This window comes from Loxodonta africana, chromosome 18 (genome assembly GCF_030014295.1).
Source record: "Loxodonta africana isolate mLoxAfr1 chromosome 18, mLoxAfr1.hap2, whole genome shotgun sequence".
Classification (NCBI taxonomy): Eukaryota; Metazoa; Chordata; class Mammalia; order Proboscidea; family Elephantidae; genus Loxodonta; species Loxodonta africana.
In genome coordinates, this window is record NC_087359.1 from 51,095,011 (window position 1) to 51,121,911 (window position 26,901).

The 26,901-nt window shown below is 51.6% G+C and overlaps 1 protein-coding gene across 5 annotated transcripts; it reads left to right on the forward strand.

Annotated features, from left to right (window-relative positions):
• Nucleotides 1–147: 147 nt before the first annotated feature.
• On the forward strand, nt 148–26,450 carry MRM1 (mitochondrial rRNA methyltransferase 1). 5 transcript variants are annotated; one of them, XM_023553502.2, is made up of 6 exons: nt 148–942; nt 1,138–1,231; nt 2,197–2,329; nt 2,428–2,547; nt 8,338–8,476; nt 23,698–26,450. In XM_023553502.2, the coding sequence occupies exons 1-6, from the start codon at nt 395–397 to the stop codon at nt 23,747–23,749; spliced, it is 1,086 nt and encodes a 361-aa protein (XP_023409270.1). In that variant the 5' UTR covers nt 148–394; the 3' UTR covers nt 23,750–26,450. The 5 variants fall into 5 exon arrangements, with proteins under 5 accessions (XP_023409270.1, XP_064127428.1, XP_023409272.1 ...); XM_064271358.1 differs by having other exon boundaries at nt 8,388–8,476; XM_023553504.2 differs by lacking the exon at nt 8,338–8,476 and having other exon boundaries at nt 23,698–26,448.
• Nucleotides 26,451–26,901: the final 451 nt, after the last annotated feature.

The following is a 26,901-nucleotide window of genomic DNA, read 5'->3' on the forward strand; positions in this document are numbered from 1 at the left end:
GGTCAGCAGGCTTGGAGCACCGCCTCCTGGCCGGCCGCCGCGCAGGAGACGCGGCCACTCAGCCAGCCGCGCAGGAGGCGGTGTGGGGACGGCCGGGCGGCGGGGCATGCGCAGTGCTTCGCCGGGCACGGGGCGGGGCCGCGCGAACCCGGAAGCGGAGCGGCCCACGTGGGCGCCGGGCGGTGGGCGGCCCTGATGTGGCTGTCCAGTTTCGGGTAATCTGGGAGCCGCGGAGCCGGTGTCGCGGCTGTTCGTTCCTGTCTGAGCGAGTGTAGTTAGGGCGGCCGTCGGGGTCCCCTTTAGCCCTGTGTTGGGTGCCTGGAAGCGGGCCCCGGCGGTGGTGACTGCTCCCGGGACGCAGCAAGGGACATCAGGTCCCCAGCGCAGCCCCACCATGAGGTTGCTTGCGTTTGTCGGGGGCGCGACCTGGTGTTGCTCCGGTCGCCTCGTCTGTCATCTCTCCCAGGCGGTGCGGCCCGGCGGGGAGGAGCTAAGCCGCCTGCGGCTCGACGACCTGGCGGTAGGCCGGCGGTCTGCTGGGAGACTGGAACTCCTGTTTGGCCTGTCTCCGTGTCTCCTGGCCCTGCGGGCCGCCCGCCGTCGTGTGGCCCGGCTCCTGCTCCAGGCCGGCAGGGCTGGGCTGCAGGGGGAGCGGGCCGAGTTGCTCCGGGCGGCGGAGGAGCGGGGCATCCCAGTTGTGCGGCCCCGACGGCAGAAACTGGACGCCCTTAGCCGCCACCAGGTCCACCAGGGCGTGTGCATGGAGGTGAGCCCGCTGCGCCTCCGGCCCTGGACTGAGTCCGGGGAGGCAAGGCCAGGCGACGACGCTCAGCAGCTATGGCTCGTTCTGGAGGGGCTCCAGGATCCCCGGAATCTTGGGGCGGTGCTGCGCTCTGCTCACTTCCTCGGAGTGGATAAGATCATCATTAGCCGGAGAAACAGGCACGAACCCCCCTTATTCCCATGTACCCCAACTTAGAGGTGCATCTGGGTTCCTGAGCATCGGGCTCCCTGGGTAATCCCTCAACCAGGCCTCCTCATCGCCCGAACTCTCTCACCCCTAACCCTTGGGAATTGGGGGAGGGCACCGGGCTCGGGATTGCCCGGCCTGATGCGGGCAATGGGGAAATTTTGCAGCTGCCCGCTCACCCCAGTAGTCAGCAAGGCCAGCGCGGGGGCTGTGGAGGTGATGGATGTATTCTCCACTGATGACCTGACCGGTTTTATGCAGGTAATGATCCCAGCCCAGCCTTTCCAAGGGACTCAGCCTGCAGCTGATGGGAGGGCGGGAAAAGGGAGTATGTTGGTATGTATCACTTCCTAAACCCACCCAGTGCCGTCGAGCGAATCCATTCCGACTTACAGCGACCCTATAGGATGGAGTAGAACTGCCCCGTAGAGTTTCCAAGGAGCGCCAAGGAACCTAGGCCTCCTATCCACCGGCTCTCCAACGGTAAAGGGAATGAAGCTAGGGAATCTCTAATTTCAGATACTGCTCCCTTTGTGGTTTTAAAATCTCCGGGACCACCCCCTTCCCAAAGGGATTTAGAAGGCCCTAGGAAGTGAAGCATCACTTCTGAAATTAGGGATTCCCTAGCTTCATTCCATTCACCGTGTCATTCCATTCACCGTGGAGAGCCGGTGGATAGGAGTCCTAGGTTCCTTGAGCAGGGCCTCAGCTTGAAAGCCTCCCTGACCAAGGAGTCCTTTATATTCTCTTCCGCTTACATCCCCCCTCTCGAAAAAAAGAAAACAAAACTTTGAAACCTAAAGAGTCTATCATTAAGCTCAGGAAACGCGTCTTTGCCGCTATCTTCAGCAGTGCTTCCCTTACTGCACACAAGGGGGCAGTATTGCCCTGTGTTTGGCAGCTCCCGACCTGCTTCCCCGGACTGGATGGTGACTCCCACTTCCGAGTGTAGGTGCTCCCTTCAGGCTTACACTCAAAGGCCGCTTCAGGGAGGCCTTCCCAGACCGTCCATTCATGGGACTGGATTTTGGCCTGTTTTGTTCACCGCCCTATCCCCAGTGACCAAAACAGAAAGAATCAGACCCATTTTAGGTGCGTAATAGCCATTGATTGAGTTGAATGGCTTAGCAAGTGAATGAATATGTGGGCAAGGCTGGGCTCTCTTGGACCAGGGCTTTGATGAAGGTTTGGTGAGCTTAAACATGATTTCTTCTCTCTGCTTGCAGGCGAAGGCCCGGCAGGGCTGGCTGGTGGCTGGCACAGTGGGGTGCCCGGGGCCTGAGATTCCTCACTCCTCCCAGATCCCTGTCATTAGCTGCTTGGAGTTCCTTTGGGACCGGCCCACTCTCCTGGTGTTAGGTGGGTAGAGTCCCAGCTTTTCTGTGCTAAGATATGCATGTGAGCACCTAGGTGTCCAGCTAGGGGTGTCCCTAACCCCCTCCCCCCCTGCCCTGCAGGGAATGAGGGCTCAGGCCTGTCCCAAGAGGTGCAGGCCTCCTGCCAGCTTCTCCTCACCATCCTGCCCCGGCGGCAGCTGCCTCCTGGACTCGAGTCCTTGAACGTCTCCGTGGCTGCAGGTGAGTCTGCTGCTTCCCTTTCTAATCGCACAGGCATAGCTTGTCTCCAGTCCCGCTTTCTGGCTGTTTCATCCTAAACAAGTTACTTAAGCTTTCTGTACCTCAGTTGCTTTATGGGGGAAATAATACTTGTTGAGGAGGTTATGGGGGAGTGCCTGACACATGGCAGGAGCTCTGTACATGGCCTTTCCTCTCTCTCTTCCCTTCGTCCTTCTGTCTGTTGGTGCAGGAATTCTTCTTCACTCCATCTGCAGCCAGAGGAAGGGTGTCGCTGCAGAGAGAGAAAGAGAGCAACTTCTCCAAGATCCCCCAGAGTTCTCAACCACATTCAAAGAGCCCAGAGTGGCTCAGCACCCAGGACTGTCTTCAGGATTAGAAAAAGAGAGGCAGAATGGGGGCTGATTTGGACTGCCCGTAGTGCATATGTGCTGGAGGGCAGAGGATGGGCATAGTACAGACATCCACACACTCGCACGCATCCGAGTCTCTGCTGAGTATGTACCCTGGCCCTTATTGACCACTGCCTTGGGGGCCTTTGCTGTGGAGACCAGAAGTTCAGTTTCCTGTTTTGATGTTGAACTTGCAGTTGGAGATGAAACTTGTTAATTTCCAGCAGGGACTAGAAGAGAGGGTCTCTGTCCTCCCTGGATCTTCCTGGAAGTTGAAGGGAAGTCTAGATATCAGGAGGGAAGAGGGCAGTGGGCAACCCAGTCCAGGGACCTCTTCCTCTTGAACCAGTTGTCTACTGTATCGCATGTGGTTGTGAGAATATAGGGGGAAGGTGAGGCTTTCTGTGGAGTAGGCAGACCTGGGTGCAGATCTAGGCCTCCAGCACTGACACCCTGTTGGGCCTTTCGCACACAGCTTCATTTGGTGCCTCAGGGGCCTTGTTTGCACCTACCTCACAGGGTTGTGAAGATCAAATAAAACACCATCCGCTAGGCACTCAGTGTAAGTGTGGCATTCTGTCCAATTCTTCCATTAGGTGGCAGCCTTGCTCTTTGGTCCACAGCCTCTCCAGGAAGCTTTCAGAGGCACCTGGGAAGGCTCCTGGCTGCCCTGCTGCCCCAGGAGAGGAAAGGAAAGAGTAAAAACACCTCCCACCCCACCCAGGCACTTGAGTGGCCCCCCGGTGCTCGCCAGTCAATCCATCTCAATTGAAGGAACCGGTGAACCAAAGCCCTCACCTTTGATTCTGTGAGGTGGTGAGGACAGGACTGTTGTTTATTTTACAACCCAGACAGGCTTGGCACCCCTTCCCAAGGGCCCTGTGATGGGAGCACAAGCCAGTGGTGTAAGTAGTTTAGAGCAGTGGTACTCAACCTTGGCTGCTCATTGGAACCACCTTGCAAGCTTGGAGAAAGGCAAAAAAACCCAGACAGCAGGGACCCACCCCAGTCTGATGTAATTGGTCTGGGTGCCACCTGGGCATCAGAGTATTTATTTATAAGCTCCCCAGAAGGTTCCAATATGTAGCCAAGGCTGACAACCACCACAGCAGGGTTTCTCACCCTCAGCACTATGGGCATTTTGGGCCAAATAATTCTTTGTTGTTGGGGGCCGTTCTGTACATTCTAGGATGTTTCGCAGCCCCTGGCCTCTACCCACTCAGTGCCTATAGCACCTCCTTCCCCACATTTCGACAACCAGAAATGTCTCCAGACATTGCCAAATGTCCCTGGTTAAGAACCACTACTGTGGGGTGTGGATTAGAAGACAGCAGCCCCAAGTTAAACCTTCAGAGGCTGTGTGACCTTGGTCAAGTTCCTTACCCACCTGAGCCTCAGTCCGCTCCTCTGTGAAATGGGGATAACCTATCTTCCTGGGTTGCTGGGAGGATAAAGAGGGTAATAGCAATTCAGTGCCTTACACAGTACACAGTATCCCCTTTTTCTCTGGAATAGATTTCTTCTGGCATTCTAAGAATTAAGTCAATTTAGAAAAACGTTCCAATTTATTTTAAAAGAGGCTAAGATCTCTTTAAGGAGCCCTGGTAGCACAATGGTCAAGCTCTTTATCTACTAATGGAAAGGTTGGTGGTTCGAACCCAGACAGTGGCTCTGAAAGAGAAAACCTAGTGATCTGTTCCCGTAAAGATTAATAGCCTAGAAAATCCTATGCGGCAATTCTGCTTGTCACATGGGGTTGCTCTGAGTTAAAAATAGGCTCGACAGCACCCAACAACAAGGTCTCTTTAAAGTCAAGAAGGAGGATGAAACTCCTTTGTAAACTCTAACATGGTCCCTGTGAGCTCTTGGCCCCCAGGCTGCCACAAGGGTCTGCCACAGCTGAGTCGGTCAGCCTTGGCTGCAGTATGCTGCCTCTACCACCCCTGAGACACTCTTGGCCAAGAGCCCAGTGCAGTGGTTTTTGACCTCACCAGGAAGTGACTCCCCATGCCCAGAGGCATCCAGACCAGTTAACTCAGAATCCCTGGGGCCAGATATCAGTAGTTCTTAAATCTCCCAGCTCCTTCCAGGGTGCAGCCAAGTTCCAGAATCACTGACCTCTGAGCCACCCGCTTATGTCCAAGAAACTGCTGCAGAGCCACACACCTGTGCTTTTGAGCTCATGCCTAAAAGTGTGGGCCAGGGGAAACCCGCTTTCATCTGTTCCTAAGTTTCTTCAAAAGGTGCTGGTTCCAGCCCTGGCTCCATGACTTCCTAGCCGATGGTGTCTCAGTCTCCTCATCTGTAAAATGGAGGTAATGTCTGCTCTACCGACCTGCTCCCCATCAGGGAAGCTGGCAAGATAAAAGGAGAGAATATCAGTAACTGCAAGACCATGCACCCCCAGGATTAGCACCCGATAACATAAGCCTTGAGGAAAACAAATGCAGATGTCGCTGTGCTCCCTCCACACAGGGGTACAGAGTTGAGTCTGCTCTCTGGAACCAAGCCCAGCATGGACTCTAGAAGTTGGGGTAGTGGGTATTTCAGGTCTGGAGCTCCCTTTCCTGCCCACACACTCCTTCATGGTGACTTGAAGCCTGCTTAATCTGCTCCACCCTGCTGTTCATCAACTTTCTGGGTCCCAGTGGTCTAGGTCATGGAAGGGGGGTTCACTCCTGGACTAGTAACCAGGCACAGGGTCTCACCCTAGGGGGCTTCTTCCTGCCACACCCATCAGGCGGCTGGCTGGCTTCTGGAAAACAGGTTCACTTGAACCAAAGGGAATTGGGGTGGTATATTAGCATGCACAGACACAGACACAGAGACACACGCACAGAGCTATGTTATGCAAACCAGGCATTCCCTAGACAAATGCTTGAGGTCCTAAGGACAAGGATGACTCCGATTCCCCTGAGTGGCCTTTGGCACCTAGTGCTGCATCTGATGTAGACACGCTACTCTGTAACTGTTCGTTGAATACACAGGAGCTGGGTGGCTGTGGCCATGGGTATAAAGGGGCTGGATGGGGCTGGATGCAGAGCATGGCTGGGATGAAGCCAGAGGAGACAACAGTGGTGGTTAAGAGCATGATCCTCACTGCTAAGCAGTGCTTGGTTTGAGTTCCAATTCTATGACTTGCTGGCAATAAAGGCGGACGTGTCCGTTAACTTCCAAGCCTTAGTTTTCCTCATCTGTAAAATGGGAATAACAACAGCACCCACCTCAGAGGATTGTGGGAAGGATTCAATGAGAGAATCCACGTAAAGCCCTGAGCTCCATGCCTGGCGAAGGATGGCAGCTGTTCCTTGCAGCACCTGGGGGCAGACCTGGAGGTTAGGGCACTGGGCTCTGCTCTGCTACCCACCTGGTCACAGTTTCTCTGTAGACTAAGGCCTTTTGAGCTGCCACATGCTGATTTACCCCTGAGAACAGCTGGGGAGAGGAGGCGAATGGAGTGACCCTACAGGATCCTCTCCTGTCTGTGCTCCTTGGCTGAGAGCAGAAGGGTTTCAGAAGGATTCGCAGCACCATCTCAGGATTACCACCAATTCAGGATTCCCAGAGTGTCTGAATCGTGGCCAGCGCCCCTCCCCTGTGCCCTCTCCTCCTCCAGGGCCTTGACTGGAATCTTTTTTGGCAGGAGGTTAAAATGCCATGTCCTTAGGCTGAGGTCCTAAACTAGTAGTACCCTCCCCCCATACCCTCCCCTCCACCCCTGCAGGGCCTGGTTCTGGGGAGCCCCACAGTTTGTAAATGTAATCAACCTTGAGCTCTCGCTTCCACAGGTGCAATTAGCATGCCCATCTGCTAATCCCTGATTAATAGTGTTTACAAACACAGGACCCAGCGCTCCACTGCCTAGCTGCTCAACCCCTCCCTCCGGGGGCTGGGAGGCAGGGCTCTTCCCAGGCCTCCCTCCTATTCTTCAAGCCTTCTCAGGCAAAACCCCTCCCCATCCCCTTCCTCAGGCAGTGGGTCTCCTTAGAGACCCTGGCTCTGTACACATGGAAATCAAACCCAAAGAGAACGGACAGAAACGACCAGGCTTGGTGGTGGGGCTGGAATCCTGCTCTTCCTTTTTTCTTCCCAGTTCTGGAACTTCCAGAACATGCAGTGGGCACACTGCCCTATTCACCACCCTGGTCCAGGAGCCACATGTACATGGGCCCCTTCTCCAGTGCCTCCAAGGGCTCTGTGCCCTATCTACCCACAGACTGGGGAACATTTCCGTCCCACTCACCTTTCTCCTGAGGACCTCAGTGGGCCCAGGCCAGGAGCACAGTATGAAAAGTCTTAAGAACACAGACCTCCGGGTCAGACAGACCAGGGTCCAAATGTTAACTCTGCTTATGGGAAACACCTGATAGAGCCTCAGTTTCTTTATCTGTAAAATGAAGATTAGAAGAGTACCTACCCCATAGGTTGTGAAGAGGGTTAAAGGATGGGCTGTATGAAAAGGATTTAGCACAGTGTGTGGAACACAGTAGGCACTCAATAAATGTGAACTCTTCATTGCAATGATAATAATAAAGAAAGAAGGCATCGGAAGCTGCAAAGATGCCCAAGTACTTCTCCCTTCACTCCCCTCTCTGGGGAGAAGGGCAGGTCCCAGCTCATTACTAGTGGGGGCTGGGGTAGAGGTGTCAGATTGGAATAGTTCCTGAGTCTGTTCGCAGCTTCCGTGTTTCATTAACACCTCCCTGGTGGTCTTAAGCTCATCCTGCTGGGGGAGGTGCTCCAGAAAGTTCTAACTGCCTCCTACCCAGCTCAGAGCTCAGTGCTCCCTACTCCCAGGCCTTGCTCCAGATGTACATGGAGGGGGTTTTATGTGGAGTAGAGGTAGCCACTGACCAGGAGGCAGTCACTGCCCCCTACCCAGAATCCTAGGGTTTTGTTGGGGGTCATAGCATCTGGGGATGCCCCTTTCTTTACCCTCGCCCCACAAACTCTTACCTATAGGTCCTACTTTCCCCACCCAACTGCATCCTAGCCTGGCCTTTTGATTCCTGGGGCTCTGAGAACAGGCATAGTCTTGGGTTCTAATTCTGTCCTTTCACCTTGTGATCATTAGGGTTGTGTGTCAACTTGGCTGGGCCATGATTCTCCGTAGTTTGGCAGCTATGATGTAGTTTGGCAGTCATATAGTGATATAATCATTTCCATGATGAGAGTTGATATAATGTGATCACCTCCATGATGCGATCTGCTGTGAGTAGCTAGCTAGTCGGTTGAAATAGTTTCCCTGGGTGTGTGGACTTTCTGGCGAGGCTCGTGGGCTTTTGCTGGCACTGGATCTTGCAGCTGCCTCCTGTTCTTCTGACCTCTGGTTCTTGGGACTTGAGCTAGGAGCTTACCTTCTGTCTTGCCTGCTGATCTTCGGATTCCTTGGTCTTTGCAGCCCGTGAGCAGGAGGCCTGCTCTCTGACCTGCTGGTCTTTGGTTTGCCAGACCCTGTGGCTACATGTTCGCCAGCCCCTGTGCCTATGTGAATCAGGAGAAGCCTACAGCCTGACCCATGTTCCAGCCTCTACAACCATGTGAGCTGACCAAAAAACCAAACCTGCTGCTGTCAAGTCGATTCCAACTCACAGCGACCCCAGACAGAGTAGAACAGCCCTATAGGGTTTCCAAGGAGCAGCTGGTGGATTCCAACTGCTGCCCTTTCCTTTAGCAGCTGAGCTCTCTTAGCCACTGTGCCACCAGTGTTCCTGTATATATCTATATATATATTTATACACTTTACTGGTTTTGTTTCTCTAGAGAACCCAGCTTGACACAACTCTTCCTAGCTGGATGACCTAAGGCTAGTCCCTTATGCTCGAGGATATTCAGTTGCCTCTTCTGCAATGTAGGGATGCCATATGTCACAGAGAGTAGTACCAAAACCAAAAAACCAAACCCACTGCCGTCAAGTTGATATGGACTCTTGGTGATCCCATGTGTTACAAAGTAGAACGGCTCCAGAGGATTTTCTTGGTTGTAATCTTTACAGAAGGAGCCTTAATTGTTCAGTGGCTGCGTGTTTGGCTGCTAACTGGAAGGCCAGTGGTTCAAACCCACCAGCAGCTCCTCAGGAGAAAGATGTGACAGTCTACTTCTGTAAAGATCACAGCCTTGGAAACCCTATGGGGCAGCTCTACTGTGTCCTCTAAGGTCATTATGAATCAAAATTGATTCAATGGCAGTGGATTTAATCTTTATGGAAGCATATATTGCCAGACATTTCATCCGCAGCACCACTGGATGGGTTCAAACCACCAACCATTTGGTTAACAGCTGAGTGCAAACCATTTGTGCCACCCAGGGACCTGCACAGGGCTTGACAAATTGTAAACTGTCAGTAATTGGCAGCCATTATTGCTGTTATTTTACAGTCAAAACAACTGCTCTGAGGATTATCAGGAGAGGGCAGGAGCTTAATTAGCCAGCTAGGGTGGGTAGAGGGGGAGCGGGGGCCAGAAGTCCAAAGACTTTCAGAGACACAGAAAGGATGACTGCTCTGTCCCCAGTTAATATTCCCAGCTTCTTTCCCAGATTGGGAAAGGGAGTGGGGCTGGTCATTGAATTAGTGCCAAGAGATTTGTACCTTGGGCTCTGCAAAGGCTCCTTCTAAGCAAGGTTCCTCTCCACTACACTCCAAAAAGGCTCTTATGGACGTGCCTGTCCTCCACCTGCCCCAGGCCCTCTCGGTCACAATATTCCATTTCAGAGGACACCCTTCACCAGCTGTGGGGCCCTCCCCGCCTGCTCCTTGGCTGGCTGAACTTGGCCCCTTCCGCTTCCCCCGGAGATCTCTGCAACCCCCCTCTGCCTCTCTGGCTTGTGACTGCTTTTTCCCCCTGAGGTTTGCAGCTGTCAGAAGGGAGACTCCATGAAAAGGGGTACTTTCTGTGGTTTATCTGCAACCTCCAAAAAATAAATTTCATGAACTGAACAACTAGTTTCCTTTAAAAAGAACTCAAGGTCAGGGAGTGAGGGAGGTAGCAAGGAGTCTTACAGGCCCCCTGCCCCCTACAACTAAGTGAAGTCCATCGGCTCCCCTAGGCCTCTGTGAATACTTAAGCCCCTCCTACCCTCTAGTCTCCCCTCCCCCTTTAGCTGTTGTTGAGTCAATTTCGACTCATAACAATCCTATAGGACAGAGTAGAACTGCCCCATAGGGTTTCAAAGCTGTAATCTTAACGGAAGAGGATTGCCACGTTGCTCTCCCTCGAACTGGCTAGTGGGTTGGAAACGCTGACCTTTTGGTTAGCAGCCAAGTACTTAACCACTGCACCACCAGGACCCCTTACCCTGTAGCCTACCAGGCAGGAATTAGCCTTACTCAGTTTTGTCTCCCAGCTCAGGGCCAGGCACATACCGGTGTTGAATAACCCTTGACTGAAGGAGTCCTGAGGTTGGGGACTAACAGCCTAGGGGGACATCCTCTCCCTGTAGGGGCAAATTCCTCAGAACCTTTCCAGCCAGTCCTGACCTTCCACTTTTAGGCAGCTTCAGAGGAGGCCCGTGGCAAATGGCCTCCCAGCCAGAGGGAAATGTGGACTGGGTTACTTGTTTGCAGCTTTCGATTCCCTGGAACCAGGGAGGTAATTGAGGGTCAGGGGTCTGCTCTGTAGACTCCTTTGCACCCTCAGCTCTGCTCACCCTCCCTCCCCCATCCAGGCTTGGCATAGCCAGCTGGCCCCTTCTATAGATGGAGGACCCATTGAGGGTCAGGTACTGTGCAAGGGGCTGGATCTTATGTAAGGGATACAGCAGTGAGAGTGTCAGCCAAGGCCCCTGCCCTTGTGGAGCTTACTTTCTAGAGGAGGAAGACAGAGCCTCAGGACTGACACACACACTCACAACATACCTTTGTGGGGGTAGGATCTGGAAGACGTGTGTTTGGAGCAGGACGAAGAGCAACGTGTTGATGATGCTGACATTTATTATGTACTTACCATGTGCTAACAGTTTCACAGGTATTATCTCATTTACTTTTTAAAATGATGCTTCAGGGCAGGTACAGATAGGAACCTGAGGCTCAGAGGGATTCAGGCCATGTTGTGGCAATCAGAAGGGCTTGGGAGGGAGGAAAGATGGTAGGGAGCAGGGGTTTGGAAGAAGAGACCCTCCAGCTGAGCGCTAGCTAGGAGGCCTGGTGCTGAAGCCAAGTCAGATCTGCACACACCCACCCACACGTGCACACCCTCCCCTGTGCAGCACCCGCACTTCATCCCTCTACTTCTACATCCCTCCCTAAACTCTTGACCATCCCAAACTCTAAGTGGGGCATCCCAGCGGAGGGGTGTGGGGGTACCTCCACCCAACTTCCTGCTCTGCTATGGGTCGTATGCCCAGGCTGGGAGGGACCCAGCATGGGCCAGAGATGACAGCAGGGGCTACTGTGGGATGCTTCAAAGAGCCCAGACTCCCAGACTTGGGTTCAAATTCTGACTCTGCTCCCAAGTTGAAAGTCTCAGGTCTTGGACAAGTCTCTTAACCTCTGAGCTTCAGGTTCCTCCTGTAAAATGGTGTCAATAACTGCTTTCTCTCAGGGTCATGCGGGGGCTTGAAATAAGATGCCCTTGGCACATAGTAGGCCCTCAGCAACTCTCTGTGGCCTGTCTCTTCCCTCTCTCTTCCTCAGGGGCTTTGTGTCTGCCTCCTTTCTCTTCCTATGTTGGGCTGTGGGTCTCCTCTCCCTCTCATCTCAGGCTTTGTGTTCTGATGATCTCAGGCCTGTCTGCCTGCCTTGGCCAGGTCTCTGGGGCTGCCTGCTGCTGCTCCCCTTTCTGGAGCTGTGTCTTCACATCCCTCCTCTGCTCTGTGCCCCTCTCCTGGCTCCTGATATCTCAGGGGCTGATCGATGGCGGCTGCTGGTTATTGATTGAGTGGGCGTTCAAGTGTGGCTGCTGCAGGCGGGTATTGAACAGAATTGGTGCCCAGGCCGGGTGGAGTGGCAGTCGGGGAGCCTGGGGCTGCAGGGTGAGAAGGGCCCCCTCTCCCCACCTAATGGGAATGCGAATCCTTAAAGCCACAGACCCCCTGGGGATGGAAGTGGAGGATAGGGCTGAGCGCTTCTGAGAACAGGAGATGGCCAAGGCTTAGGTCACGCCATTGTTCAACAGATATTTATTGAGTTCCTACTATGTACCAGCCAGGCATACTGCAGTGCAATGGTAAAGTGTTTGGCTGCTAACTGAAAGGTTGGCAGTTCAAACCCTCCAGCCACAGCTGCAGTACAGGAGAAAAGACCTGACAATCTGCTCCCATAAAGATTACAGCCTAAGAAACCCTATGGGGTAGCTCTAATCTGTCCTATAGGGTCACTATGAGTTGGAATCGACTCCATGGCACACAACAACATAGAACTGTGCAACACTGAGTGACCCCTAATGTAAACTGTGTCCTTTAGTTAATAATCACGCATCAATATTGGTTCATCAATTGTAACAAGTGTTACAATTGATTTCTTATATGATTCTGTAAGGAAGGAGGGGCGTAAAGTTTCAGTAGGTGAGGTGGGTGGGCAGGACTGCAGCTGACAGCTGTCCCCTTCTCTGTGCCTGGGGAAGTCTTGTGCTTCGGGGCCTAGCCATGGAGGAGAGTCTGCTGAGCTCCAGGTCACCCCAAGCCCTGGCCCAGCTGCCTGTGGATTAGAGACCTCGTTGGGAAGAGAGAGAGAGGGGAGATGAAAATACGTGGGCTTCTTCATTACTTGCCGGGGGCTGCTTGCGGAGAGAATGTAGCAAACAGATTTTTGAGCCTGGCAGACCTGGGTTCAGGTGTTAACTCCTCCACTCACCAGCTGTGTGGTTTGGGGCAATTTCTTTAACTTCCCTGATTTTCTTTTTCCTTGTCTAGCAAGGGACCAGGAGTCCCTGGGTGGGACAAAAGAGTTAACATCCTTGGCTGCTAACGAAAAGTTTAGAGGTTCGTGTCTACCCAGAGGTGCCTTGGAAGAAAGCCCTGGCAATCTAATTCTGAAAAATCAGCCACCGAAAACCCTAGGGAGCCCAGTCCTCTTCTTACACACATAGGGTCACCATGAGTCGGAATCGACTCCATGGCAACTGGTTAGCAAGGGACGGTTGTCTCTCTTGCAGGGTTTTCAGCAGAATGACAATAACAGATGCCTGGCACCTAGCAGGTGCTCAGGAACTGTAGTGATCAGAATTAGCTCCCTGGCAATTGCCTCTCACCACCCTCTGAAGCCAATGACCCCAAGAGGGTCCTTTCCCTGAGCAAACCCTGGGTGACTCCTGCTCATTGCTCTTGGCCCCTTCCAGCCCCTCTGACCTGGTTGGACCTCAGCCATTCATCTCTTTCTGAGGACTGAGAGTCCAGACTCCTGGATCGAGAACCCAGTCCAGCCTCTGTAGACACTCAAGCGCCTTACTGGGTCTGGTGGGTGGGGCTGGATGTCAGCCTGATGTCTTGTCCCTTGTTTGTCTCTACCGGTCCCTGCGCTGCTGACCCTGGAGCTTCCTCATTCCTGGTTGCTCAGCCCCTTCCTGCCCTGCATCCCACACCCTGGTTCATCTTCTTGAACATTGCAGCCAGAGAACCCCCACCCAGCCCTGGCTCAGCCCAGCCCAGCCCAGCCCAGCCTATTGTGGAGGAAAATCAAATTTCATTAAAGGCCATTGATTTTCTTCCAAATTTGCTATGAATACACTTTGAAACTCCCACCTTCACCCCACAACCACCACTGCAGCTTTGCCAGGGAAATAGAGAGCTGACTGGGGCTGGCAGGCAGTGGTGGGCAAGGGGGGCCAGGGGAACTGTCTGCCCCTGGCAGGGACCGAAGCCCTCAGCCTGCTCTGGCCCTTCAGCATGGCAAGACCGTAGATATTCTGCTGGTTTCTGAGGGAGTGAGTATTTTCCTTTCTGGCTGCCCCCATCTTCAGGGCTTGGGCAGAGGGGTGTGTGTGTGTCTGTCTTTTGAGTGTCAGTTTTGTGTTTACATGAGTCTGTGTAGTGTCTGGGTGAGTCGTGTTTCTGCATGTCTTTGTGTGTGTTTACATATGTGGCTCTGCATTTGAGTGGTGTGTATGTGTGTGTCTCTGTATCTCTGTATTTGTGTGTGTAAGTATATCTATGCACTGGTCCATGGGTGTCTGCGTGTATGTATATGTCTGTATCTGTGTGTGTAAGCGTGTCTATATGTGTGGCTTTGTGTTTGTCTAGGGGTATCTGTGGTGTGTCTCCGTGTGTATGTATGTCTCTATCTGTGTGCGTGTGTCTGTACATGTGACTGAGTTTGTGGGTGTCTGGTGTGTCTGTGAGTGTAAGTGTGTCTACATGTGTGTCAGTGTGTCTGTGTGAATGCAGGGAGAGGTGGGGACATGGCCAGCACTTGAACTCTGGTTGCTCTGCTGCCAATAAACAGCCAGCTTGGGGAAGGGGCTTGACTTGGGATACACACAAGATATGGTTCTCCTCCAGGGGCCAAGGGCTGGGGAGGGCTCTGAAACGGGCACAGGCTTTCTGCCACCTCCCACCTGCTCCTGCTCCTATGTCATCTTGGCAATGGGACACCCTACTGACTTTGTCGAGGTGTTGGGTTTGGGGTTTTGGAAGCTTGTAGAAAAGATTCCAAAATCTGATGGGGTGGGTGTGGGGGAAAGCATGAATTCCTTTCCTGTCCCCAGTCTGAAACAAGAGTCCCAGGTGGGTATGTTTAGAGTTTTATGAACATAAGTGCTGACCTTGTGAGCCTGAGGAGACCAAGTAAAGAGAGAGGAGTGGCAGTGAGTAGTGCCTTGGAGGGGATAGTATTGTGGAGGGAGGGGGTGGGGGGTACTAGTGTCTGCCTGGGCTATGTTCCTGGGGTAAATGTCAAACATCGAGTCAGTCTTAATGAGAAAAAAGTCACAAAGAGGGATCTTTTGGCCTTTATGGTGTGGGGAGGCTTACAGCCTTACTGTAAGCAGATCCACCTGCCTCTAGCTCACTTACCAGGGCTGGAGGCTGGCGTTGTGCCCTTCAAAGCCTTGGGACACTGCTGAGATGTCCCGTGCCCCAGGGGTCTGTCTTCATGGGGTCTCTTACAAATTTGGGGGTGAAGGGTGTGCCCTCGGTGAAGCCTCCCTTACCAGCTCCTGCCCTAGCCTTGCATAGGCCCATCATGTAAGTTCATGCATGTGCTTGAGTGTTCTCCCTGTGGCCTCTGCTGGGGAGCTGGAAGTGGCTCTCCGTGTTCCGGGGACAGGCCAGATTTATGGCCCTGGGAGAAATATTTAGGCCTGAGACAGTGTGGTTGTGTTAATTATGGAAATCTAAAGATAATCTATATTTAATGCTGAATTTTGTCAAATTTGCTAAAGAATTAGGGGAGCGTGTGCAAACAGTGACACTTCAATGAAGAACAAGGTGCAATTAAACTCTGAAATTTACAGTGGAATAATTGGAGAGCATGACAAATATAGTTATCAGCAGCAACTAATTAGGGGTCTGTTCGAGGTTTCTGGGCTTGATTAATCTCGCCTGGATGCTAATAAGTTATGTGGGCCTGTGATATAGGTTTTTTGCCTCCCTCTTTCCACCGTCTCTCTGAGAGCTTGGGGGGTGGGATGTACACATCCCTGTGTACAGCCTGGCCTGAAGGGGAGGATGGGGGTGCTACAGCTCTAATGCTGATACTTCCCCCACCCCAACTAAGGATGGCTTGAACACCTTGAGCCACGCCCCCCTTAGGTATTCTGGGGTCTTGCTGCTCAGTAAGTTCTTGGTGTTTCACTTGAGGCTCGTTGGGATTGGAGAGAGAGGACTGGAGGCTGAGTTTTAGGGTCTAATTGAGCCTCAAAACCAGAATCGTTGCCTTCGAGTTGGTTCTGACTCATAGTGACCCTATAAGACAGAGTAGAACTGCCCCATAGGGTTTCCAAGGCTTTAATCTTTACAGAAGCAGACTCACATCTTTCTCCCTCGGAGCTACTGGTGAGTTTGAACCATTGACCTTTCAGTTAGCAGCTGAGTGCTTAACCACTGTACCACCAGGGCTCCTTAGCTGAGCTTCAGTGGGCCAAATTTGTTCCCTTGATGTTGGCTTAGCTCAGTCTGACTCCCACCTCCAATTCCCACTTCATGCCTTGCAGGAAGGGGTGTTGAAAGCCCCCCCACTCTGACCTCCAAAAGATACCCCACACACCCTTCCTTGGCCAGACATTTTCCTCCCTCCTTCCCTCCCAATCCTCTGCTAATCTTTCCTGCTGCTGATTATAGCCAAGCCTTAGATCCACAGATTAAAGTTTAGGTTGAAACTGACGCTATTACCAGTGAGCCAAGAGCATTTGGACCATGTGGCTTGAGCTGAAAAACTAGTACCATCCCCTCCCTGTCTCTGTCTCTCACCCTGTCTCTGATTCTGTCTTGTGTTTTCACTAACCTCCTCCCCATCCCAGGCCTGCAGTCCTTGTCACCCTTCAGGAGCCCACCCTGGGTGGGGAGCTCTATGTGACTAGCTAGGGGGAGGGAGTGACTCCACAAGGACTCTCCCCACTACGCCCACCCTGTCCTCAGAAGTCCCCCTGCTGGGTCTCCCCACCTGAGTCCCCCAAGGAAGAAGGTGGGGTCTGCCAACTCTATGAACCCTATCCTGAGCAGCCCCTTGCCATGTCCTGCTTTGCTCAATGTCATCTGGCCACCGGACAGAGACTGGCAATCTCATATGAGGTTAATGAGTCTAAAGTGGGAAGTTGGATGAGGTGCTTCTTTGTGAATGTCTTCGATACCCCAGATCTCTCAAAGCACGAGTGTGTGTGTGGCGAGAGGCTGGGGACCCTGCTGTAGGTGGTGGAGAGGACTGCTGGGTGGGGTCCTGGAGAGGGACAGGGCACTCCAGAATGCCTCCCTGTGGCATCTGGGCCAGAGTGGTCCTCCTTCTAAGAGGAGGTTGGGGTGGAGGTTGCTTCAGTTTCTCTTCTGCCTCCAGGGAAGAGCTTTGGAGCTGGACAGACCTGGGGGCCCTGGGTTATTCCTGTGTTGTTTCTTCCTTGTGGCACAGGGATCATTACTTCAGGGTCCTTGTCCTCCAGGGTCACCAGGACCTCAGGTTAAGGGCCAGGCCCTGAATAGGCCCCCAGAGTATGGGGGTCCCTCCCTACTCCTTACTACCTCTCAACCCCCTCCATCTCTCAGCGCCCTTGCGTACCTTTTTAACCAATGTTTGGGCCATGTGACAGGAAGGAAGTTGGGGGCAGGAGCCATAGCCTAGATCTCCCCCTCTCCTCACGCCAACCTGCCTTCAGCAGAGAATGGACCCAGCTTGGGGCTTGGTGTGCAGTGGTAAGGAAAAGGGCTTCATAAAGTCTCAGTCAGCCCACAAGCCGCCCAGGTGTTGCTGTTAATGATCAGCAATGTGCCGGGATGAGGAGCCGTTACAGCGGCCATTGCCTCCAGTATCTCCCCGCTCAAACAATATGCCTGAAATGTGAATCAGATCACACCATGCCCCTGCTCAGAAACCTTTGATGGCTCCCCATTGCCTCCAGAATAAAGTAGACTTCTTAGCCTCATGGTCTAAGTTGTCCACAGTCTGCTCCAATCTGGTCCCTACTTCCTCTTGGGCCTCTCAAAGCCCCTTTGCTCTACCCACAAAACAACGCCCTGTTCCCATATTGCGTCAGTACCCAAGAGTCTGCAGGCTTTTATTGGAGTAGTTTTCACCGCCAGGAGTGCCTTTCCGCCTGCTCCCATTCCCACATCCACCTTACCCTCTGGGAAGCCCAGCTCAAGTCTCACTACCTCCCAAAGACTTCCCAGTGCCTCCCCACCCCCATCTGATTCCCTCTGGCTGCACTGTGGTCCCCTGTGTCTGTGTCAGACTCCTCCACGAGAGGGTGATAGACACTGTGGGGACAAAGTGGAAATCAGGATTGGCTGCATCCCTCCTGTGGCCTGCCTCTCCACTGTGCTGGCTCTGGACTTCCAGCCTGGTGTCCTCACCGCTGGACTTCAGAGCTGGAGGGCATGTTTTGTCCTCTTCTCTGCAAAGCTGAGACACTTTGAGATTTGGGTGAAAATTACAGAACTAACCTCTTAACATTTGTACAGTGCAATGAGTTTACGCAGCACCAGTGATGTCCTCGAGGTCTCCAGAGCAGGGCTTAATCGGTTCATTTTATAGATAGGAAAACATGTCTTGATCATTGCTGTATTCTACAAGGCCTGGCAAGCCACCGGAGCAGAATGCATTGGATAAACCGAGGCTCAGAGAGAGCAAATTTGCTGAGGGGGACAGGATTCCAACCCAGGACTCTCTGACTTCCCGGTTAGCATTTTTCCTCCACACTGGTGTTTTTGATCATGCAAGAGCTTGTTCTAACCCCTCCCTGTCATTGTCACAGCCCCTGGCTCTGAGGAAGCTGTAGATAGGGCCTCAGGCTTAGGACCCGAGCCCTAAGTCCCCATGTACAGTTTCTGGGGACAGGTCACTAACCCCTCTGAGCACAGCTTTGTGTAAAATGGTCAGGCAGTGGCTTGTTCATCTGCACAGGGTTATTGTGGGATGAAATGAGAGGATGGATGCAGAACCCCTTCTTGGCTATGATGGACCCCCTGCAGACCTGGGCCCCAAAGGCTTTTAGCCTGTCTCTTGGGATCTGGGAGGGAGAATACAAACATCTGAATGTCTCATTCAACTCCTCTTTGGGGGAAGAAGAGAGATCTGGGGGTCTCCCTCAGGCGTCTCCAGCCCTTGCAGCTGCTAAAAGTGATCTGGCTCCGTTGCCATGGCAACGAGGGCCAGCCGCCCTGCAGGGCCATTCCCCATGCCAGCCGCCATTGACCTCACTTAGGATGATTACCTTTTGGCAAATAAAATAATCATGTTAATAAAGAAGCTGTTTGTCCCTTTGTCCCCCACCCTGCTTGGCCTGTTTCCCATCCCCACCTGGGGGAAAGAAAGGCTTCCCCCACCCTTCTATCCCTGGCCTGTGGTATGCCTTACTCTTCATTGTCAACTGAGACTGAATGGTTTTTATTTTTACCAATTTTTACCATCTCTTGCCCTCCCATCTGTCTTCTGCCCCATTGCCCCAATGTCTTTGCTGACGCTGCCCAACTGAGGTAATACCGTCTTCCCTATCTTCCCTGGACATAGTTTTGAATACCAACTGGACCTCACAGCTCTTGTAATGATAAATTCTATCCATTGTATGTTACGGAGTCCTTGGGTGGTACAAATGGTTAACGCACTTAACTGGTAACTAAAAAGTTGGAGGTTTGGGTCTACCCTCGGAAGAAAGTCCTGACAATCTACTTCCTAAAAATCAGCTATTGAAAACCCTACAGAGCACAGTTCTGCCCTAACACACATGAGGCATTATGAGTCAGAGTCAATGGGGCAGCAACTGGTGGTACTGTCTGTTATATCCTTGACTAGACTCTTCAAAAGTGTCCATCCTTTCATCCCTATAGCAGTTGTGCAATTTAGGACCTTCAATACCATTTTATAGGTGAGAAAGCTGAGGCCCCGGCAACTAAGATGTATGTTCTGTTCAGCCACTCACTGTGGGCTCAGCACTGGGGTGGGCTTCCAGAGGGTTAAGAAGTGACAGGACCTCCAGGAGCCTCAGAATCCAGGCTGGGGGGAGGTGGACGTAGCCACAAAAACCAGAGATGCAAGACGCAGTGTGGCCAGTGCTCTGAGATACCAGGAAAACAACAGAGACCCAGCAGGAGGTGCTCTGAGGTCATACCCCACGATAGAGGCCCCAACGGGGAGGAGGAGGGCAAGGCTGGCAGTTGCTGACCCTCTACTAAACCGCCGGTATGCTCTGCTGAGCACTTCCCATTTGTTATCTCACGGGATATTCATTACAACCCCATATTACAGGTGAGGAAATGAAGACTCAAAAGATTAGGTGAATTTCTCATTGTCTTAAAACTGGTATGGAACAAGGATTCAAACCCAGGCTTCCTAACCTCCAAGCCCTGCGTTTTGAATTTCATCAGGCTGCCTGCTGGGTGAAGACTGGAAAGATGGAGGGAGGGATAGAAAACCCTGGTTGGGCAAGGCATAGGGTAGGGCCTCTTCCTGGTTGACCAGGGCCTTAGCCATTATTTGTCAATTGAGACTCTTATTTAAAATGAAGATTTGCCAAAGAGGGGTTACAAAAATTGTGGCCAATTTGGAGAGTTTATGTGTCATCAATGAACACAAAATAATGCGATGTGATTGGGCTATTTGAAAAGTCATTTTAAGCCCGACAAATGATCAAGTCTGGGCCCTACAGGTAGTGTGGTCCTGTGATGGCAAGAAGCTTTCAAAAGGAGAGGACTGTACTCCCTGGGTTCTGGGATTTCTCTGTGACTGGGGGAATAGCATCATCTGGAAAGAAAGTCAGGTGTCTAGATCTCAGGTCCTTTGTGAATAATAGTCCTGGGCTAGATATCCCCCTTTACTGTACCCCTTCCCCCTATAAGAGGCTCTGCCTCTGATAAAGTGAATGGACAGGGCAGGCCAGGAAAGGGCTCAGGGTGCCCGTCAGGCACACTAGGTGGCGCTCTGACATTGGCCAATCCTCCCAGCACTTGGGTGTGCTGTGGCCAGAGGGCAGGACGGGGAGCGGCTTTGAGGGGAAGCAGGGACCTGACACCAGGGTTAGGCGAAGGGGCAGTGGAGGTGTTAGAAGCCAGGCTGGTAAGCAGGGCACTGCCCCTTCCAACTGTGACCAGGTATGTGCCATCTCCTCCTGGTCATTAATGGGGCCTGAACGGTGGGGGCTGAAACAGTAGCTGTGGGAGGGAGAGAGAGAACAGAGGGCCTGGACGGGGGGTGGATAGAGGTGAAGGTGGGGCCACAATGGCAGGGCAGGGCCGAGCAGCCCAGCACTGTGTGGGTGCCCTGAGCTGGGTGAGGGCATGAGGAAGTTGTCATCTCACCGACCACTGAAGCCCAGAGTTCTAAACCCGGAGTCGCCTAGGGGTGGTGTGAGTGGGCTGGGGTCGCGGTGGTGGGAGAGGGAGATAAGAAGCTCAAGGAGCTTACCTGTAATGCCTCCAGCTATTATTAATGGAGGCCCTGGGGGCTGTTGGTAAGGTAACAGCCTGGTTATAAGGGCGGGACACAGGTGCAGGACTCAGAGGCCTCAGATTCTTGCCCCTGTTTAGCTGTGTCCTAGCCTCGTGCCCTTGGGCAAGTCACCAAGCTTCATTCTTTGTGAAATGGAGATAATAATATCATCTGTCAGAGTTGTTGGGAAACTTAAATGAGATCATGTGCATGGAGGCACTCAGTATGCCAAACATGAGGTGTCTTTCCATGTTCTGTCTGTTCGCAAAAAAGGCAGCTTGCTTCTCTTCGCCGCCCGCAGGTCACGGCAAGTACTCAGTGCTGTTGACTGATTAACGCCTGGGGTTGGAGGCAGCTGGAGTTGACAGCATCCCAAAGGGACCTCCAAAATCTCACCCCATAAGGGACCATCCTTGAAAGACTCCTGCGCTCAGAATTTATTTAGCATTTTCCCTTTTTGAAAATACACATCTTGGAGCTGGCCTGACCACTCCACATGTCTGTCCTGAATCTTGCCCCTTGTAGGCCTCTCTCCGTATCTGGGGTTCTGGGGGATCTAGAGGAAAGGGACCTGCAGGACTCCCTTGCGGAAGAAGGAAGTAAAGAGGCAGACTTACCCCAGGGCCTCTTTTCCAACAGTCTGCTTGCCTATTCCCTCATATCTGGCACAGTGGGGAAACTGAGGCAAAGGAGAGTCTTGGGGACAAATCACAAATCCCTGAATGCTGGTAGGTGTGGAAGTTAGGTGGTAAATTGACTTCCTAGCCTCCTTGGGGGGCTTGAGAGAGCCTGGTACCCTGAACTCCTGGGGCAGATGTTGGTTGGTTGACTGGGGACCTGGAAGGAGTTTGGAGAGAGACAGAAAAGATCTGGGACAAGTAAGTCAAGGGAAGGGGTAATGGGAGCAGCCTTATTCAGCTGACAACCATTCTACAAATGTTTATTGAGCACCTAATGTGGACTAGGACCTGTATTAGGTGCTGGGTACTCAACGAGACCTAGACAGATAAGGTCTCCACTCTTGAGAAGGCCCTATCCTTCCCTCTGGTAGAGGAGACTGTGGTTGGGGCCTGAGTCCAAGTGGCTTCTGTAAATGGACTAACCTCTCTATGTCCCTGTTTCTTCATCTGTAAAATGGGAGTAATAGTAATATCTCTCTCATGGGACTGTTGTGAACATTAGCACCAGGCCTGTCATTTACTAAATGCGAGCTGCCGGGGTTGTTGTCACTATTATCCCAATACCGAGCCTGGATTTGTGCTTTGGGGAGTGTGGCCTTGAGCAAATCCCTCACCTTCCTTGAACCTCGGGTTTCTCACCTGAGCAATGGGTTCATAACACCTGTCTGCCTACCTTCACAGGACCCTGCTCTGAGGCTTAAAACCAATTGAGATAATGCATGGGTAAGGGCTTTGAAACTACATCAATACACAGATAGGAAGGGGTGATTTAAATGGTTTGGGGTGTGTGTGTGCATCAAAGATGGAACATTTTTGCTCCATCTTTCCTCAGGCCACCTGAGCTCAGGTAAGTTATCAGATGGACCTGTGACAGCCTGGACAATTCATGTCAGGACTTCTGCTCCTGGAGCCCTGGGGCTGGAATGGAGGCGCTGGTGGAGGTTTGGAGATGAGGGCCAGGGTGAGAGTTGCAGTGTTTCTCCAAAGGCTTTAGGGAAGTCAAGAAATAAATCTCAGAGACTGAGATGGGATCAGCGCTCCCCTCTTCACCTTCCCAACTCTGGGCTGGGAGCTGGGCAGGGCTGTCTGCAGAAGTCAGATGTCCTCTCTCCCCTCTCTGAGCGTCCTCTCCCCACAGACCCCCTCCCCCACCAGGCCTAATTCCTGCTGCCAAGCTACAGACCAACCCAGGGGAAAATAATACAGTCAGACTCTCTTCCAGAGGTTTCGATGTCTGGGCCTCCTGGCTCCTCATGCTGAGGAGTAGAAGGTGCCTGCTCACCTCCATCGGTGCTCTTTAGTGCTTGGGACCCTGACCTGTCCACCCAACCAGTGGATGAGTAGTGGAGCCCTGTGTGGTTCAGCTGAAGAAAGCAGAGAACCAGGAAAGAGGTTCCCATCTCGAGGATTAGGATTGGTGGCAGTGGCAGCCATATACCCATTTCTAACCTTCCTCTGCCCCAGGAAAGGGCAGTAGGAGGCAGTGTGGCAAAGTAGGAAAAGCATGAGCATGGGTCAACCAGCCTGGGTTCAAATCCCTTGTAGTCAGGGTGTCCCAGGCATGATGGGATCAACCTACTCTGTTGGTTGATAGGCAGCCTTCATGGGATAACCCATGGGAGGTGCCTCAGACTATGAATTGTAAGCCCCATCTATAGGGTCAGTTAACTGGGATGTAGGCAATTTTGTGGCCTCCCATACCCCCTCCCAACGCAACTGTTTTTCTCAGGTCGTTCATTGATTGATTATGTGAAAGGCATCATGAGAGATGAGCAAGACACAGCTCCTGTCCTCGGGTAGGATGCCATCCAGTTGGAGGATAGGATTGGAGTGGAAAACTCCAGAGTATATTTCCTTTAAGGAGCTCTGGTGGTGCAATGGTTAAGTGCTCAGCTGGTAAGTGAGAAAGGTTGGCTGTTGGAACTCACCCAGCGGCTCTTTGAGAGAAAGACCTGGTGATCTGCTTCCGAAGATTACACCTAGAAAACGCTATGGGACAGTTCTGGTTTTTCAGATGGGGCTGCTATGAGTTGAAATCAACTCCACACAACCTAACAACAACATATTTTCTTTGCAGGATAGAAGAGAAAGAGCACTTCTGGCTGGGAGATTGCAAGAAACCCTCCTGACTGTTGAGCGGTGTTAAACTCAGTTTCTCAGGGAGGCTCCCTCAGACTTTTACAGATGGGGCAGGGAGGGGGGATGCCTGGTGGAAGGGACAGCACAGACACGGGCCTGAAGGTGGGAAAGCTGGGCGTACATCCTAGAAACTGCAAATAGGCTGCTTTCCTTGAGCAAAGGAAAGTGAGTTCCAAGGGAAAAGGCGGGAGTTTCAGATTCTTGGATTATTAAAGCAAAAGTGGGATATGTTAAGAGAAGAGTAGGAGGCTAAAGTATTTTGAAAATCTCTAAAATGTTCTTTCAAGTCCCCAAATTTGCTCTGCTCCCTCAAGATGGCCTGCCTCCTTTTCCCTCCTCCTTCTCTTAAAAACAACCAGTGAAGGAAAATGTCCCACAAAGAGCACCCCTTCCCCTTCTTCCTCCCCTTCTCCCTCAGCTTATCAGTGACAGTGAGTATTTAGAACTTCCACTTCTAAATATTCTGATAAGTTCTTTCTGGATTTTTTACTGCCCTCAGGAGCAGTTGCGGAGTATCTGATGGGTCTTCAGCACTGTGCGTCGGCTTTCCCATCTGTGCCCTGATCTCACCCCAAAGTACTGGGAGTAGGAGAGTTGTTCTCCTTGTACCAAGGTGAGAACAGAGACTTACGGACTGCTCAGTCTGGATTTGAACTCAGTTCTTCATTGCACTGGTGCAGGGCTCTGGCTCCAGTGCTTTGCCTCAGGTGCACCTCCCCATCTTCTGGGTTTACTGCTTCCACCTAATGTCAACTCCAGCAGACATTTTCAGGTGGCAGAGCCCTCTGTCTTGTCATTTTAATGGCCACATGGCATTCCATCATGTTGATGGATCGTCATTTGTTTGGTCACTCCCTGGTAGTTGGGTATGTGAGAGGTGTCTAATTTCTTGCTATAATATATGCAATGACTGAGTATTTGATACAAATTGCTTTCACTGTCTTCTTCCTCACCAGTACGTTCCATGAGTAGGTTCAGGACTAGAACTCGGGGCTCTGCCTCTAGCTGGGACGTGTTGGGTGGTGGCCTGTCCCTGGTATCTTGATCAAAAAGCCATGATCAATACAGAGATGATGGCAGCCATCTCTTGTGGCTGATTTGGGATTGATTGTTATTTCACCCTTCCTAAAAATGGGAAAGAAATCACATGAAGGGAACACTGACCAGATCCCAATGACTTCCCCAGCAACACTGAGAAGCCTCAGGTCTACAGAGCTCTATGCCCAGAAGGGGCTAGCAGATCCCCTTTAGGGTTGGCATATTGATAATGCTGTAAATCTTGTGTGTGCACATGTGTCAAAACCTGGACCCACCTAAGTGACACATAACATGGCCAATCTCGGCATTACTTGGAGCCACTATACAACAACATTGAGGGCTGAAATGACCCAGAGTATTAATCTACATCAAACATGAGTCAAGGAATTTTGTATTAGCCAAATGGCTAATGTTACCATTAGCTACTTTAGCACAGAACTGCTAATGCATTTCCCAAAACAGATAACAAGATTTAGAGATTGAACATGGTAAATGGTACAAACCACAGACTGACCTTTGGCCATAACATGTCTGCTGGGCATAAAGTGCACATTTGATAAACCAAATGAGTGGTTCAAGAAAAGGGATCAACTAAAAGTTGTTGCTGGGTGCCGTCCGAATATATTTTGACTCACAGTGACCCCAAGTGACAGAGTAGAACTGCCCCATAGTATTTTCCTGGCTGGAGGTTTCTCCATGGAGCTGCTGCGTGGGTTTGAACCACTGGCCGGGTAGGTTTGAACCATCAGGTAGGTTCAATCTGCCAACCCTTCAGTTAGCAGCTAAGCTCTTAACCATTTGTGTCTCCAGGGATCCTTCAAGTACAGAACAGACCATTATTTCAGTTTCTGTGGAGGGAGGTAGGTGGTTAAGGTAGTGGACTGGGTTGGGAGCTGAGATGGCCTCTGGGAGTGTGAGGCTCTCATGAGCTGGGGAAGAAGAGAAGCAGAAGGCCTGGGTCACTGCGGAGGATGAAGAAGGGACAGATCCTCCTGCTCCGGGAAAGGGGAAGGCCCAGAGCAGGAAGGGACGTGCCTTGGGTCAGGATTGGATCCTGTGGAGTTCCAAGCATCTGAGCCAAGCTGCCTCCTGGTTTTGCAAAGCATGGATATTAATAAGGGTGATTAGTAATCATGACGTGTGAATAATAAGGAGGTGGTTAATTGTCCTGGTTATGATGAACAGCAGTCACTGGGGGAGGATGGGGAGTTGCCCCCCCCAACATGAGCTGTTCTTGCTGCTGCTTACGAGGTGGTAGAGTCAGCAAGCTGGGAGGTTGGGGAGAGGGGTGTCATTAACAGCATTTATTTACTTGTCTTTATTAAACCTAAAAAGAAGAATCTTAAAATTCACTTACAATTTTTTTTTAATAAAATTATACATGCTCATGGCAGAAAATTGGAACTTGAATTTCTAAATGTTTATATTCAGAAATACATAGGAAGAAAACAAAATGGCTGTAAACCCTTTGGTGTATATTCTTCTAATCTTTTCTTCTATGTACACATGAACATAACCATAGACTATATTTTAAAAAACGAAACATAATTGGGATTATATTCTACATGTTATTTGATAGCTTTTTTGCCCCCCTCACTTACAAACATGTCACATGCGCTTCTCCATGGAATTAAATGCTCTTTGAGAATATGATTTTTTTTAATGAGGGGAACATTATTTTGGGGAAAGGGGACCCATTAGAAAGAAGTCCATCTTTTTCTGCCTCCTCCAGTTTGGAGAGAGGTTGGGAATCTTCAGGGCCATGTGTGGGTGGTGCTGGGGTGGGGTGGGGTAGCTCAATGGACCCCTTCAGATCAGGAAGTCAGGCAAAGAAGGGGGCAGGGCTGCTTTCCATCCTGAGCTTGATGAAGGAAACTATCTTCTGATACTTTCAAGACAAAATTCAGAATTTTTCACTGGAGACAACTAGGACCCAATGCCAGTGCTAGTATGTGGCCCTGGAGGCATTCTGAACCCTTCTGAGCCTCGGTTTTCCCATGCTATGTAGAGGAAAGAGTCCCTACCTCTTGCCCACTTCCTGAAGGGACGCCACCGAGAACTGAGCTACAAGTCCACTCTGGAAGTTTAAAAACTTTGACTGTGA